Here is a 14,244-nt window from a genome sequence, read left to right on the forward strand (position 1 = left end):
TTTCCTCCCATTGCCATGTTAGTATACTCTTAGGAGTTTTGTTCCTTGCCTGCAGCACTTTGAAGCCTGGACCTTATCTAGCTGGTTTGTTAGAGAGCAGGATGTGCTACTGTGACCAATTCTGTCAGTGTAATAATAATGCCTGTACAGAGTGGATAAACTGGCAGTGGGGGCAAAGTGGGCTGCAGTCCAGTAGTCATCACACTGATGGAGGAAACTGCATTGAGGAGATTCTGAATAGATTTGCAGCTGCATCCCAAGTGTTGGAATGAATATACACAGCCATTTACAACTTGGCACCTCAAGAAATACTGTTTTCCTTAATCTCCTTAGGTGATGTGCTATAAATGCACTGTACCTGTCTGTAAGAAGCAACCAGTGTGAAAAAGTCTTCTCAGTGTTGTGAGTGCTGATCCTGCACCTGAGCTTTTGCAGGTTGTAGCTGTAGGCTCATTAGGGAGGATGTTAATGGCTGCTGCTGGCACCTGGGAGCTGAGGGGCACAGGTGATCACCAAGCAGTGCCATTGACCTGCCATGGATCATTGCAGTTGTGTAACAGAGCTTCTACGAGAGCTGCATCTGCTCCCTGCAAGGTAAAGCCCTGCTGGAGTGGTGAGGATTGGTTATGCTGAAAGTCTGCTTTGGCTCTGAATGAGCACCACAGTGCCAGCTAGGAATTTGGAAACAGCAGCTATATTGCTTCACTGAAATTGCTACTGTGTCTTACTGCCAGTGATTCTAAGAATTATTATTTTTTTTTAAATTTAATTTATAGAATCATAAGGTATTTCTTCTATTTCTTTGTAAGATGCTTGTACAATGTTTGTCTTCTTTCTTTTACATACCAGTATCTCTTTTTAAGAGATTTCATAGACTAAGAAGGAGCCAAGCTAGGTGGAACATTTTATTGGAGAGATTTGTGATCAACTTGCTCTGTCAGCTCAGTGCAAATAGCCAGCTTTTTGTGCTGAACCCTTCCTATGTGGGGCTCTTTCATGCTGGATAACATGCTCCAGTTCCCAAACTGAGTGTCTGGTTGCCTGGGAGAGGCCTTGTATATGTTCATTTGCATGAGGAGATTGTCCCAAAGGAGCAGGCTTCAAATTTACCTTCAGAACTTGGTAACAAAACTGATTTATTGGGCATGATTTCAACTTCCACTGTGAATAAGGATTGCATACTGCTGTGTTGTGAACTCTTATTGCAGTCTGTTGTGGCATTTGTGCACTTAAAGTGCTTGAATGCAAATCTCATCCCCAGTTGAGGGAGATGTTGGAAAGAGGGCAGTGCAGTGTTTGTTTTCAGTCTGTGAATGACAATTTGTAAATAAACTTGGATCTGGTTGTAATAAAAAATAAGAAAAGAAAAAAGGATAAGGAATCCTAATACCTTGATGTATCAAATATCAAATATGAAAAATTCTGACCTGTTTTGACTGTGATCTTATTCGGTACCGTTCTTGTATCTGAAATCTTAATCTTGCTGCATGTAGAATTAATTTTCAGTTGCCTGATTAGTTTTATGATGGGTATATTAGTTATATTTTGCTGGCACTTCATGTTCTCCTTTCTTATGGTAGTGTGGGATTCCCCTGATTCAGGACTTCAATAGATGGCTTACATTAACTATCTGCAGGAGTGTCTGTATAATGAAATACTGGTGGTCACTTGTGTTAACTGCACTGGGTTCTTTAACCTGCACACTGGACAGTAATGATGTACATTCGGTAGCGAGCTGTTTGCCAGGTAAATACTGGTTCTCTTAGAAACAGGAATAAGCAGGATATAGAGTTTGAAAGGCTTGGCATGTTGCAGACCTTTAGCATTACTTAAAGCCCCAAACACTCCATTCAGCCAGGTACTCGACAAGCAGAGGAAAAATCCTCCTCCTGATCTACAGGATAGGTGGAAAGTACCTACAGGAAGTGCCAGGGGCAGGTGGAAATGCTCCCGCATTGAAGGCTCCTGTTTGCCTTTAGCAGAGCTGTGTGAGCCAGGGATCCTACAGCTGTGCCAAGAGGAGTTAACCTGTGAAATGAAGGAGATGAACCTTCTCTTACCTGTGTTTAGAACCTACCATAAGCAGGGTCTGCTGGGTTTAAGCAACCAGTGAAATAAAGAAAACCCCAAACAAAAACTGGTACAAACAGAGTGATAAATTAAATATCTCTATTGTTGCCGTGTCTGTCATAATGCAGGGCCACATTAGCAATTAGGTAATGGATGCTGGACTCTCTGGAGATGTGTTCCCTCTAGTTTCAAATCCATGATTTTATTTCCAGCTGTGGATGTGTTGAGATCCTCACTTCATTTGAGCAAAATTTATCTCAGAAATTCTTGATGCCTGTTATTGCTGTGGGGGGTTTGTTTGTCTTTTTAAAATTAATTTTAAATATGGAGATGAGTGTCTCATAGCTATGATAGTTTTAAAGGTTTTTTAAAAAATACAAATAGAGCTAGTGTATTTATATCCTGTAAAGTAGTTTTGGGGATTTCTGCAATATTTTCCTTACCTTGTTTAGTACAGTTATTCATATTTTCAATAAAACGGTTTTTTGTACCTACTTGGGACTCTTTGGGACTGTTCTGGGGGATCCTTGTTCTCCTTTGTCACTAGGGGGTTTCTCTTCCTGTAGTCATAATTATGACTAAATTAGAGTAAATTGATGAGTAAATTAAAATAATTGGACAGAAACCCTTTTCTTGATTTGGATTTATGTACAGTGCTAGAAAGAAAATAGAGAAAGGAGTGAAGAAAAGAATCAGATTGCTCAGGAGTTTGTGCCAGACAATTATAGTATTTGTGTAACTACTCATTTAGCAATTCTTTTCATTTTTTGAGGAGAGTTGCCATGAGTATCTGAACTTCTATTATTGGTATTTTTCTGGTCTTTTATAACCTCTTGTGCTTCTGCTGACCATCTGGAAAGACTGCTGGTTACTGAAGTCATTGAGTGTTGGGCATTAAGTGGCTAAAAAGGGAGATGGAATAATTTCAGAGATAATGGAGTCAAGTTTCCCTCCCTCACTCTAGTAATTCTTTTCTTTTGATTCACAGAAGGCAGTTAGCTGTGCACCTGTCAGTTCTGGTTACAAAATGCCTGTCTGGCCTTAAGCTCTCAGTTACAATTTGGTGATTCTCTTTCTAGCAAGGAAATGATGGTTTCCTTTATAAAAGATAGCTCTGTGCACCTCATTTGGGCAAAGGAGAGGAGCCCTCATATTCCATTTTCTATTGGAAGAAGTGAAATTCCAGGCTTGTGGAGCAGTGGGTTGATAGGGTTACAAATCATCACCTCTGGGCCAAAGCCAGTGCAATACCCAGCCCTCACAGCCATTTCAGGGCTGTCTGCAATATTCAGCAATGTGTCTAACATGGTGTGGGCCCATATTTATAAGTCAGCATGGTAAATATAGGTGGGGTGGAGGAGGAAGCATCTGAACCAAGAACGTGAGATAGTGGTTTGATTTGTTTGCAGCTTGACTGATGAGCTGGATGGTATAGGGTGTTTAGGTGGGGTCTTTGCCGTGCTCTGTAGTGACGCAGACTCTGCAGCATGAGCTCTGTCACTCACACCTGGGAGCTCAGGAGCTGTTTATGAACTTCAGCTTTCCTCTTGTGGCCATGAATGTGTGATGTGAGCTGCAAAGTGGCTTGCATGCTGCTAAGCCAGTCCTATGAGAGAATCCCTGTGGTTTATTCTGAGGCTTTCTGCTCAACAGAAAAATCCATCAGGAGACAAAGGCAGTAGTTCAGAGCAGGCACTGTTCCACATCATCATGGTCCTGAATAAAACCTCAAATTCACCTCATCAGTGAAGGTGGTTTCTGTCTGCACTCAGCTAATCAGCTCTTGAACAGCTGTCAGAAGTGGTGCAGAGAGGAGTTTAAAATTAAGCTGCCAAGAATAACCACAGTGGTCTTAGTACAGTTGTGTCTTGTATTTGCAGGATCCATTCTCATGACTAGTCACTTGTACTGTGCTCAAGGTTTGGGAAAATTAGCTGTTTCCCAGCATGGCACACATTTACTTAGAGACTCATTCACAAGGGAATATATATTACTGCAGAAATGGTAATGATGATGCTGTTTACTATGTTAATAGTAAATACAATATTACACTTGATGGGAAATTTTAAGGCTTTTTGGTGGCTTATTTTAGGCTTATCCATTAATGAGGTAAATTTTTAAAATATCCTTGAACAGCACTGAAGACTAAAATAGAGAATGCTTTACTTCTGAGTGTTCCTTGTGCTATTTGTATTTATATGCTCTTTTATATTTTGAAGGTCTGAAGCTGATCTCTGTATTTCAGTAATTGGACTGTTGGTATATTTTTATTGTTGGTTCTTCATTCACAGGGTATGCACAGCTCTGTTTTGTTTTTAGATGATCCAGTTCAAGCTTCTCTTCTTTTTTTCTTTTTATTTTTCTCCTACCCATTCTGTAGCATCTTTCTGAAAGGAAATTCAAACTCTATTCACCATTGGGAAATTTGTCTTAATCTTGAAACAAGCATTCTCTGTCACTAGTTTTTCTCAGGAAATGCAGTTAGTGCAGTAGATCTGCCTTTATCTGTACTTTCCTGTATTAGCTTTTGAATCTCTCTGTCGGTGATGACTTCACTTGGCAGATGCTCCTTTCCCACAGATTTGTGAGGAATAGCAGATGGGGAGAGAAGGCATCCCTTGATCATCTCCTTTAGGGAAAGGCAGAAGGAAGGGAGCTGTTTGATATTCCAGCAGCCCCCCAGGGACCGCTCTGTCAGCTGCCCAGCCCTGTGACTGCATCAGCAAACAAATCAAACTTTGGATCATCTGACAAGCTCCAAAAAAGAAGGTGTGGGTTGAGGAAAGGAGCAAATGAAGCTGCTTAAAATGTACCATTTTGAGGTGATGAAGGAGAATAAAACCATCTTCTCCAACTGTATTGTGATCATTAGGTCTGTGTACTGCAAATAAATCACAGCACTGGCTTTCTGTTGCTTGCTGATGCATTATCACCTGTGCAAAAATATGGTTTTCTGTCAAAATGAAACAAAAACATCTATTGTAGACATTCAGTGTAGCTAAGAATTGCAAACTGATTAAACTCATTGTCTACCATTGAGATACAATTTATAGTATGTAATCAAATCATTGCTGAAGTGGAAAATGCCTTAAAAGGTGAAACACCTGGCTGGAAGGTGTGCTAGCTAAAACTACTAGCTTGCATACAGGCTTTGGAGAAAGAAATAGCAACTTCTGTTTTATCACTGTCAGGAACTTGAAACTTACTGATAAGAATTAAAAATAGGGGGGCCTTGGTTTCTTCTGTAATTTTTTTAAGAGAGTGAGCCTTATTCCAGTGTTAGCATTTGTATCACTGATTCAGTGCAGGGATGTTAATGGAAGGTTGAGATGTACTTTCATCATGCAAACCCTATCTATATTCATATAGCTTCTATATAAATCTGTGATTTAACAGGAAAAAAATGAAAAGTGACTTTCTGCATGCAATAAGCACATTTTTTTAGACAGAGCATTGAATTGAGGCAAATTGGCCTTTCTTGATGGTTTAATTGAATATCCTTTAGCTGTTTTTAGCCAGGGTGAGTAATTATGGCTCACCATTTTCTTCTAATAAAGAATTGATACAGTGCATGTTTTGTCTGTTGTAGGATATGGGGGGCTGGTACATTTGATTGCCAAACCTTTGCCTTGCTTCATTTGATTTGGGGTGCTGAGGCTGATGTTTGTTTCTGTTTTGGTATCAAAAAACTGTGTAATCAGTCCCACCAGAGTAATTTCCCTCTTCTGGAGGAGACCCAGCCTTTTTTCTCTGTGGGCTTTTTGCTGCTACTTCAAAATAACAGAAACCCTTAGGACTTCCTGTATTAAGTAAATTGTGCATTTAAAGGTTGTGTGTACAGCTTCGAGTGTTTGCCTTCCATCTCCTGCCTTTTGCATTCCCCACTCTAATTAATGTGATTTAGGTTTGGTTACTGATTACAGGCTGGCATGGCTGAAGGCGTAATTGACATCCTAATGACTTACAGGTGAAGAAGCCAGCTATGGAGAGCAGGCCCAGTAATTTGGGTTGGATCTGTGATGATGATGTGTTGGCCAATGTGGGTGTGTCTGTATCACCCTCCCAAGACCAGGAATGTGCTGTATGGCCATTAAGGAGGGAAATAAACAGGAGTAGTGGTTCCAGCTCTTGGTGGCATCAGTCAGATGATGAGGACAGATGTGTAGCTCAAATACAGTGAAGCTATAAACACCTGATGTAAAATGTACCGCTAAAAATATTTAAACAAACACAGATGTTCTGATGTATTTTTAAGTATAACTGGTTCTTTAAATTAAAGTTGACTTTTTATTTTTAAAAAAGCTTTTTAAATTATTCAGTTAATTACCATTACAGTAAAAATACACAAAAAAATTACTACGGTCATCATCTCATGATCTGTGTGTACCAGAGTACACACTTTTACTTTGTGGTGCGTTCCTCTGTGGAAGGGAACTTCCAAACCTCTTGGATTTGCTGAGCAGCAGGAGGGCTGCTATAACCTGGGTGGCTTAGGGCCATCTGCCTGTATGAGTTACCTGAGCTGAGGCTGGACAGACTTCTGCAGAGTGAACACCTGGAACACAGCCTGCCCAGTGTGTGGGCTGCAGTGCTATTGTAACCTCTGGGTGTCACGCTTCATAATTGCAAAAATACACCCACACCCTCTTGTTGATGCCAAATCATTCCAGTGATGAGCATGGAAGGGCAAAATACTTGTTTAATTGGAAGAATGTGGATAGTCTGAGGGCTGCTATCAAGGTAGAGTAGGATGGGAAGCATGAATCTTCACAGCTGGGACTTGATGAAGCCAATGAGAGGAAAAGGTATGGGCTATATTGACAATTAAATATACAGATTTGCATATTCTTCTGATGACAGCTTTGAGTCTGAGCTCTGTTCCTGTCTTTTTGACACCTCTGCAGTCTCTTGATGAAATATGCATTTGTGAATTACACAACTCTATGTTTACTTGCAAAGGAAGGTAATATTAGTACTGAGGCGTAAATATGTCACCGTCTCTACTAAAAATATGTTTAAAAGTGGGTAAACTTTTGATTACAGGGTTTCTTTTCTGTTATTTTTTCCCAGCCAGCCCAAACATGTCCAATATTTATATGCTGGCTTCTGCAATCTCTTTGAAGCAGAGTTTGGAGCTCACATTGCAGTGCTGCAGAATTTTTGAATAGGAAACCAGTGTGAACACCACTTGCCCTCCAAACTCCCATACTCCCCCCTTTCTTTTGGGACCAGAGGGAAGAAAAGTAAATATAGAGGTTAAACCTTTGCTGGCTGCTGTGCTTACAGTATTGCAGGTGGGACAATCTGCAGAGTGGATGATCTGCAGATGGGATTGTGCCCACCAGTTCTGACTGCTGTGGGCCTTCAGCTGATGGTTGGTCAGGTTTTTGGGGGCAGTGTTTACATGTAAAGCACTTTGTGATCTGTTCTATATTATGCCTTTCATTCTGTACCTTTCATCCTTTAAGGTTTTTGCCTGGAACTTCATGAGGCCAGAAAATCCTAAGAAGGGTAAATTCTTCAAAGTGTCCAAGAGAAGAGAGAGTGTTGGTTTTTGTTAAACCTCTTTGGCTTTCTCACTTGCCTGCAGGAATTGCCATGTCTGTGTAGAAGGCTTTGGCTCTGCCTTTAAGTTCTTGAATGACGTTTCCTGCTTCGTAGGAGCAGTGTTATGCTTTTACATCAGCTGTAAATGCTGATGAGTTATTAACCATGAGACTTCAAGCCAAGCATCTTGTGTTCCCTTTGCAGAACCGTGGCTGAATGGAGCTTAAAGGGCCACAGATGAAAGAAAGAACATGAACATTTCTGAAGGTGTGAGATGTGGCTGGCAGTGACCTCCTTACCTCAGTAATAAAGAAGAGTTTTTCTGCAGTAGCTTAGGATATCTTTACTCCAGCTTCTTAATATACTAACTGGAATGGTGCTCTGACAACAATTCCCCATAATAAAGCACTTACCCTACTACAGAACAGTATTTCTTTCTCTGCTGGTAATGTAACTCAATGGCGGAAAAGGATGTTTTGATAAGCATGCCTGAAGATCGCTCCTTTCACGTGCGATACAGGTAAGACTGGTAATTTTGCTATAAATTAATAAGTGCCGTTAATAATAGAAAGCTAAACAAGTTGTAACAAATAGCATGATATCTCTGCTAGTAGTGTTACTGAAATTTAAAATTAAACCCATTTTTTTCTTGATTTTTCAACAATGAAAATTCACTTCTGCTATGTAGCAGATTAGTATGAATAAATTATTGTATAGTACTGGAACTTGCATGGTAACAGAACAGTACATTATTGCATGTATTTCTTTGTACTTGGGGTAGAATGATATGAAGTGTGGTGCCTGTAGGGTAATAGCTGCTCCCTCTTTTAGCTTTTAGGCTGCCTGTGGAAATTGCTGACTTTTGTCTGCTAAAGTTCTCTGTACTTGGCCCATTATTCTGGTGAAGGAGGAGGTGTTTTCCTTGCTTAAAATTGAGGTTTGGTTGATAGATGGAAACTGCCTTGGTGCCTTGCACTCAGAAGTACTGTTCTTGCAAGTGAAGAGGATATGGGATTTCCCTTCTGAGAGCTTTTCTAATTTTTCTTCTGAATCCCCTTTACAGACCTGGGACAACGTGTTAGCATTTCAGACTCGCTCTAATGGAGCTGAACTACAGGAGCATTGTGTAGTGCATGGTGTTTGGAAGGGTGAATCTTGCAGTTCATTCAGTAGGAAGGGACGCTGGAAGACTGAAATGATTGTTTAAAAAGAAATAAAAAATGTGGTTCTTGTGTGCTCCCCCAACCCCTATCCTGATCATCCTTTCTTTGGAGGCCTTTTCCTCACTAGCTAACAGCAATAAGGCTGTTAACCTGTATTTGTAAGGCAGCACATGCTATGGTGTAAAATTAATCCTTTCAACATTCTGACAATGTTAGATGGCTGTTGGAGTGGTCTTCTCTTCCATTTCATAGAAAGGAAGTCCTTAATTTCATTTCATACAAGTCCAGTGTCCTGGGTGGCAGTGCAGCCAGCTGGAGAAGCTCTCTCATGGTCAGTAAGGAGAAAAATTAGCAAATAAGCTGTAATTTACTGTTTTCTCTCTTTATTTGGCTAAAATCTCTATCCTGTGGCTTTGACCCTCAGTGTGTAAGCATGATAACTCTGTGCTGAGTGTTTCCTGAAGGGACCCCTGCCCAGCATTCCTCTACCACATTTCCCCACGCTGGTGCTGGTGCTCTTGGTCCTCCCCAGACAATTGCAGAATATCCTTGCTCACTCTTTAATAAAAGCAGGAGCTGTTCAGAGTGCTGTTATAGAAATAAATGGATGAAAAATAGGTCAGGGCCAATTCACTGGTATAAACTGACAAGATAAAAACTTCAAAAAATTTGGCAAGCACAGTCAGGGCACAATGTCTTACTGCTTTATGCTGTATTTCAGTACAGGTTTGAATGAGACCAATTAAAAATATCAACAATAACAATATTCATGACCCTCTTAAACTTTTCTGCAAGAACTATAATCTGATTCACATTTAAAAAACACGATGGCAAATACTTTTAATTTAAAAACATATTAAACTTTCCTAAGACTTTGAGAAATTAAGAATTAATTCAGTATATTGACCTGGAACTTTATGATGATATTGATAGCTGTAATTTGGAAATATTTTATTTTGTTGGAGTTTAAAATTTAGTGCAGGAAATAAAAGGTCATAAATTACTGAGGAGGGAGTTACCAGTTTTTTAAAAAAATTACTTGCAGGTATTATCCCAGGTTTGTTTGGCTGTGACTGCTCTTTCCTTCCTTTTGGCATTCCATTAGAACTGATTTTAAAGAAGTTGTAGCCCACTCCTAAGGAAAGGCTTTACTGTGGGTCTGTTTCTGACTGTGCAAGTGTTTCTTTCTCCCCACAGTAGTTCATCAGTATCACTTTTGCAGTTATAAAGGTGCTTATGCTGACAGAAGGAGGGTTCTTCTTGTTTTTTTTAGTGACTGAAAATAAAATGCTAATGTTACTTGATTTGTATGAATAAATGGGTGAATATTTGTAGAACTTGTTTCTTTTGGCCTGCTAAATTCATGCACCAAAACCTTGTAAGTGCTTTTATCTTGACTGGAGCAAAAGAAGACAGAATTCAGGGTGTGGTTTCTTTGTGTGTGAGCTGTTTGTTTCTAAGTTTGAAGAAGCAGTGCTGCAGTGGGGCTGTTCTGGAGCTGTTTGCAGTGGTGGCTGTCGAGGCTTCTGCTCATGGGGGGAAGCCCAGAGTAAGGGCAGTGGTCAGGAATGGTGTGTCAGCTTTATTACAGTGTGCTTTATTACAGTCAGCTTCATTACAGGATGCTGTGGCACCAGTGGTGCTGCCTCCAAACTAAAGACATGGCATGGGGATGTTTTGTCTCTAGGTGTGTTATTTGTACCAACATGATTCATGGCAAAGTGATGACAGCTGTGTTCCCCCTCAAAAGCAAAAAGCCCTCTTAGTGGGAATTGAACTGAATAAAACTAAATTGTGTTTAAAGATTGTAGTAATCAGGGAGTGTTACTACCTTCTTCCACTGACTTAATTCTTACCACTTTTCTTGTTCTTATTGTGAGATGAGAACAACTGAAGGGAGGGGGACAAAAACAAGGAGGCAATATGCTTAGGATTTATATTCATAGAAATAATAAAGGTTTAAAATAGAACATGAAAAAGGTCAGAGAAGAAGGAGGCGGGGGTGGGAAGAAGAAAAATAAAAATACTGGGGAGCCAGGCAGGAGGAAAAGCTTTGAGGGCCAGATAAGGATGAGGTAGTTTTACAAATAAGAAATTATTCAGGAGATGCCAGGCAGCTATAGACAGCACAGCAAAATGGAGCCCTGTGTGAGCATTTTCAAGTAATATCTGAGAGAACCCTGTCGTGTTCAGCAGGAACAGAATTGCCTTAGGAGTGCACAGATGAATGGGGCTTGTTCTCTTCTCCTCTCTGCAGATTCAATGTATCTCTTGTTTGGCCACTGGGTGTTGAGTAAATAATTCCATTCAGCCCAGGAAACAGAGAAAGTAATGTCATATTCTCCTTATAACTATTTAATGACTTCCTAAAACATTGATAACCTGGCCCTGTCTAGTCTGCCAAAGTGCTGTTTAACCATTAGCAGTGACAGGTGGAGAACACCTACGTAAATCCTAAAGAAACCCACCAAACCAAAAAAAAAGTGTTAATTTGCATAAGAGTCCTTTAAGTAGCAGAGGGGAGAAAAAAACAAATACAAACCAAAACCAAACCTCTTTTGAATCCAGTTTTGGTACTCAATGGAAAAGCCTCAGAAACTTTTAAAATAACTGAGTGATTTCATAGCTCTTATATAACCTGAATAAAATATTGAGTGCAGGCAACTGTGGAAATAAATATTTAATTGTCTCTGTTCTATTTCTGTATAGCTTATTTAGATTTTGAAATGGTAGGGCAGAAGGAATGGATCCAGATAGAATTAAAGTTTTAATTTGCTGTACAGATTCTAGCAACTTGTTAACACAGCCTCTCAAGAGTTGTGTAATTTTTGCATTCTTTTTTTACTCAAGCAATTATTAATTCTCATTTTCATTTACTTCCTGTAATTCTGGTTGAATTTAAACACTGTAGTAACAGCTGATTTTCATCAGTCTAAGTCATTTACTTCTTAGTTGTGTTCTGTATGAAAGATCCCACATCTCTCATTTTTATAAGTTACACTAAATCTAGGGTTGTAAAGTAAAATGATTGTATTTCAAATTCCCTGATGAAATGGTAATGCTGTGTTGGCATTTGTCATTTTTAGGTGTAGTGTGAAATCAGATGAATGCAGTCTCTCAAGGGGGGCTACCATACTGCAGCACTCTCTGATACTGCCCTTGAAGATTTTTTACCTGCTTTTTCTTCACTGATTATGTGGCCGATGTCTCACAGTAATTTTTTTTTTTAAATAGAATAAATTCACTTACAGAAGCAGAGTCCAGTGTAGCAATTTCATTGTTATGTCACACACACATTTTGCTGGAAGGTCTGCTCTTTTTGGCCATTCAAGCAAAAATCCAGAGTGTGGCTGTGTAATGGTCCCAGTCTGCACTGAGAAGCACCACATTTTCCAGCTGTCAGTCTAATTGGACATGTCAGTTAACATGAGGTGCCCGGAGAGAACCTCTTTGGATAGGATTAAGATTACCCAATGAAGTGTTTTAAGTCTTAAACCTTCAGTTGCTGATGGTGTCATCATTTCTGCCTTGTACTTAATCATTTCTGCCTTCTTCTGTCTTACATTCCACACATGCACAATGTCATGAGAGCCAGGTGGTGTGTTGTAGCTAACAGGAATGCTCTAACTTCTCTAAGGAGAGTTTGCAAACCTAAAAATCCTGCATGTGTTATGGATATCCAGCCTGGAAAGTTGGGCTTGGCAAGAGCTTCATGCTGGAGTTATCTTTTGCTGTCAGCATCTTTAGCTACTACCAAACAGAGAGTGCTTTTTGTTGCAAAAGGTAACCATGTCGGTCATCTCGCTGTGCTTAAGTTGTGGCACCTCCAAGACCAGCAGGTATGGTAGTTCTTTGTGTTTTGTATTGTGCTTGTGATCCCAACTCTTCTAGCTCTTTTGGAAGTCATTAGATTTTTCACAAATATTTCCTTCCTGTTCAGATTTGAGTAAAAGTTTGTATAATCAATTTTTTTTCTAGTTTAAGAAAATAAAGAAATGTATTGTAGGTATGTTAAAAACTTCATCACTATGTCAAGTCAAAACAGGTTTCGTCTGGTGTTTCCACTAAAATAACTTCTGCAAAAGCCAGCATTTGATTGTCCACTCTTTGGCAACATTAGCATGTACTTTTTCAACTATTACAGAATGTCTCTTACTGGGTTTTCATTTTGAAAAAAATCTTTAAAAAAATAAAATGCTGACATTTTTGCAAGCTTTTTAAAATGCATGTATCCTGGAAAAGCTGGAGAACCATACTGCTTCAAGACTGGGACCTGGAGCTGTTGTCTTTCTCATCTTCCTCTCCCCTGCCTCCCTTGCATCTCAGAACCAGAACGTAGGAAACGTTTGGATAAAATTGTTAACACTTACTGAAACGTTATGTTTTGTACTCCTGAGCTCACTGGGGCAAAGAGGCACGTGAATGCCACTGTAGTTTTCTATCAGTGTCTTTGTTCATGTTCAAAATGTATTATTCTACAAATTCATTAATGATTGCTGCATTTTGTACCTGTATAATTGCACAATTACTTGTTCATAAAATTAAAAACTATTCCAGTGGGTTCTGGAATAATGGTGTATCAGTGAAGTAACTTGAATTGACATACATTTTGTCATTAATTGAATCTAGATATTTTTTCTTACACTGAGAATTTCCACAGCAGTGCTAGTATAAGAAATTAAGTGCCAAGGAGTATCGGATTACAGAGGAAACAACTTGCAGAAAATTAGTCAGTCTTTGATACACAGCACAGAATATTCTAATTTGATTTTTTTCCTGTGAATCATTTTGCAGGTTACTGTGGCATCACCCTAAAAATCTTAAGTGCTTCCATTTGTCAGAATCAGTATTTGTCAGTAATAGCTTGATTTCTAGGTAACTTTTCTGAAATTATCTAGATGGTGAAAACTGTTTTTGAACCCTTTGAGTGCTGCCTATGGACAAGAGTAAGATTTGGTTTCCTCTCTGAGACTGAAAAAATAAGAAATTGTAGCTGTTTGTTCAAATGTTATTTTGCTTTGAAATTACCTTTGAAATTGTAGTTTCCATTTCAGCCTTGGTTTCTGTAGTACTCTAAAGCAAAGCTCATTGGTTGTGGTGTGCTGCTGATTCCCTCTCCTAAACAAACAGAGGCCATCTGATAAAAGAATGCCGTGTCCAGAGCTCAGGTGCTGCACAGAGGGTGCCTTTAGGAGTGACTGTTGGCCTGTTTTGTCCCTGTGCAGGATGGAGGCTTCCTGCCTGGAGCTGGCTCTGGAGGGCGAGCGCCTGTGCAAGGCAGGAGATTGCCGGGCTGGGGTGTCTTTCTTTGAAGCTGCTGTGCAGGTTGGAACTGAAGATTTACGAACCCTGAGTGCTATTTACAGCCAGCTGGGCAATGCCTATTTCTACCTGCAGGAATATGCAAAGGCCTTGGAATATCATCACCACGATTTAACTCTTGCAAGGTAACTGTTCTCCATGC

At 39.7% G+C, this 14,244-nt stretch overlaps 1 protein-coding gene across 4 annotated transcripts in view; it reads left to right on the forward strand.

Annotated features, from left to right (window-relative positions):
* The window catches only part of GPSM2 (G protein signaling modulator 2), a 34,227-nt gene that overhangs the window by 9,753 nt on the left and 10,230 nt on the right, over nt 1-14,244 (forward strand). For 2 of the 4 annotated variants that reach the window (XM_066555281.1, XM_066555279.1), the window contains exons 2-3: nt 7,822-8,137; nt 14,006-14,227. In XM_066555281.1, coding sequence (XP_066411378.1) covers nt 8,076-8,137; nt 14,006-14,227 — 284 coding nt within the window. In that variant the 5' untranslated portion in view covers nt 7,822-8,075. Of the gene's footprint in view, nt 1-541; nt 595-7,821; nt 8,138-14,005; nt 14,228-14,244 lie in introns of those variants that run through there. The other 2 variants (XM_066555280.1, XM_066555282.1) reach the window with 2 other exon arrangements.

This window comes from Molothrus aeneus, chromosome 9, assembly GCF_037042795.1.
Source record: "Molothrus aeneus isolate 106 chromosome 9, BPBGC_Maene_1.0, whole genome shotgun sequence".
Lineage (NCBI taxonomy): Eukaryota > Metazoa > Chordata > Aves > Passeriformes > Icteridae > Molothrus > Molothrus aeneus.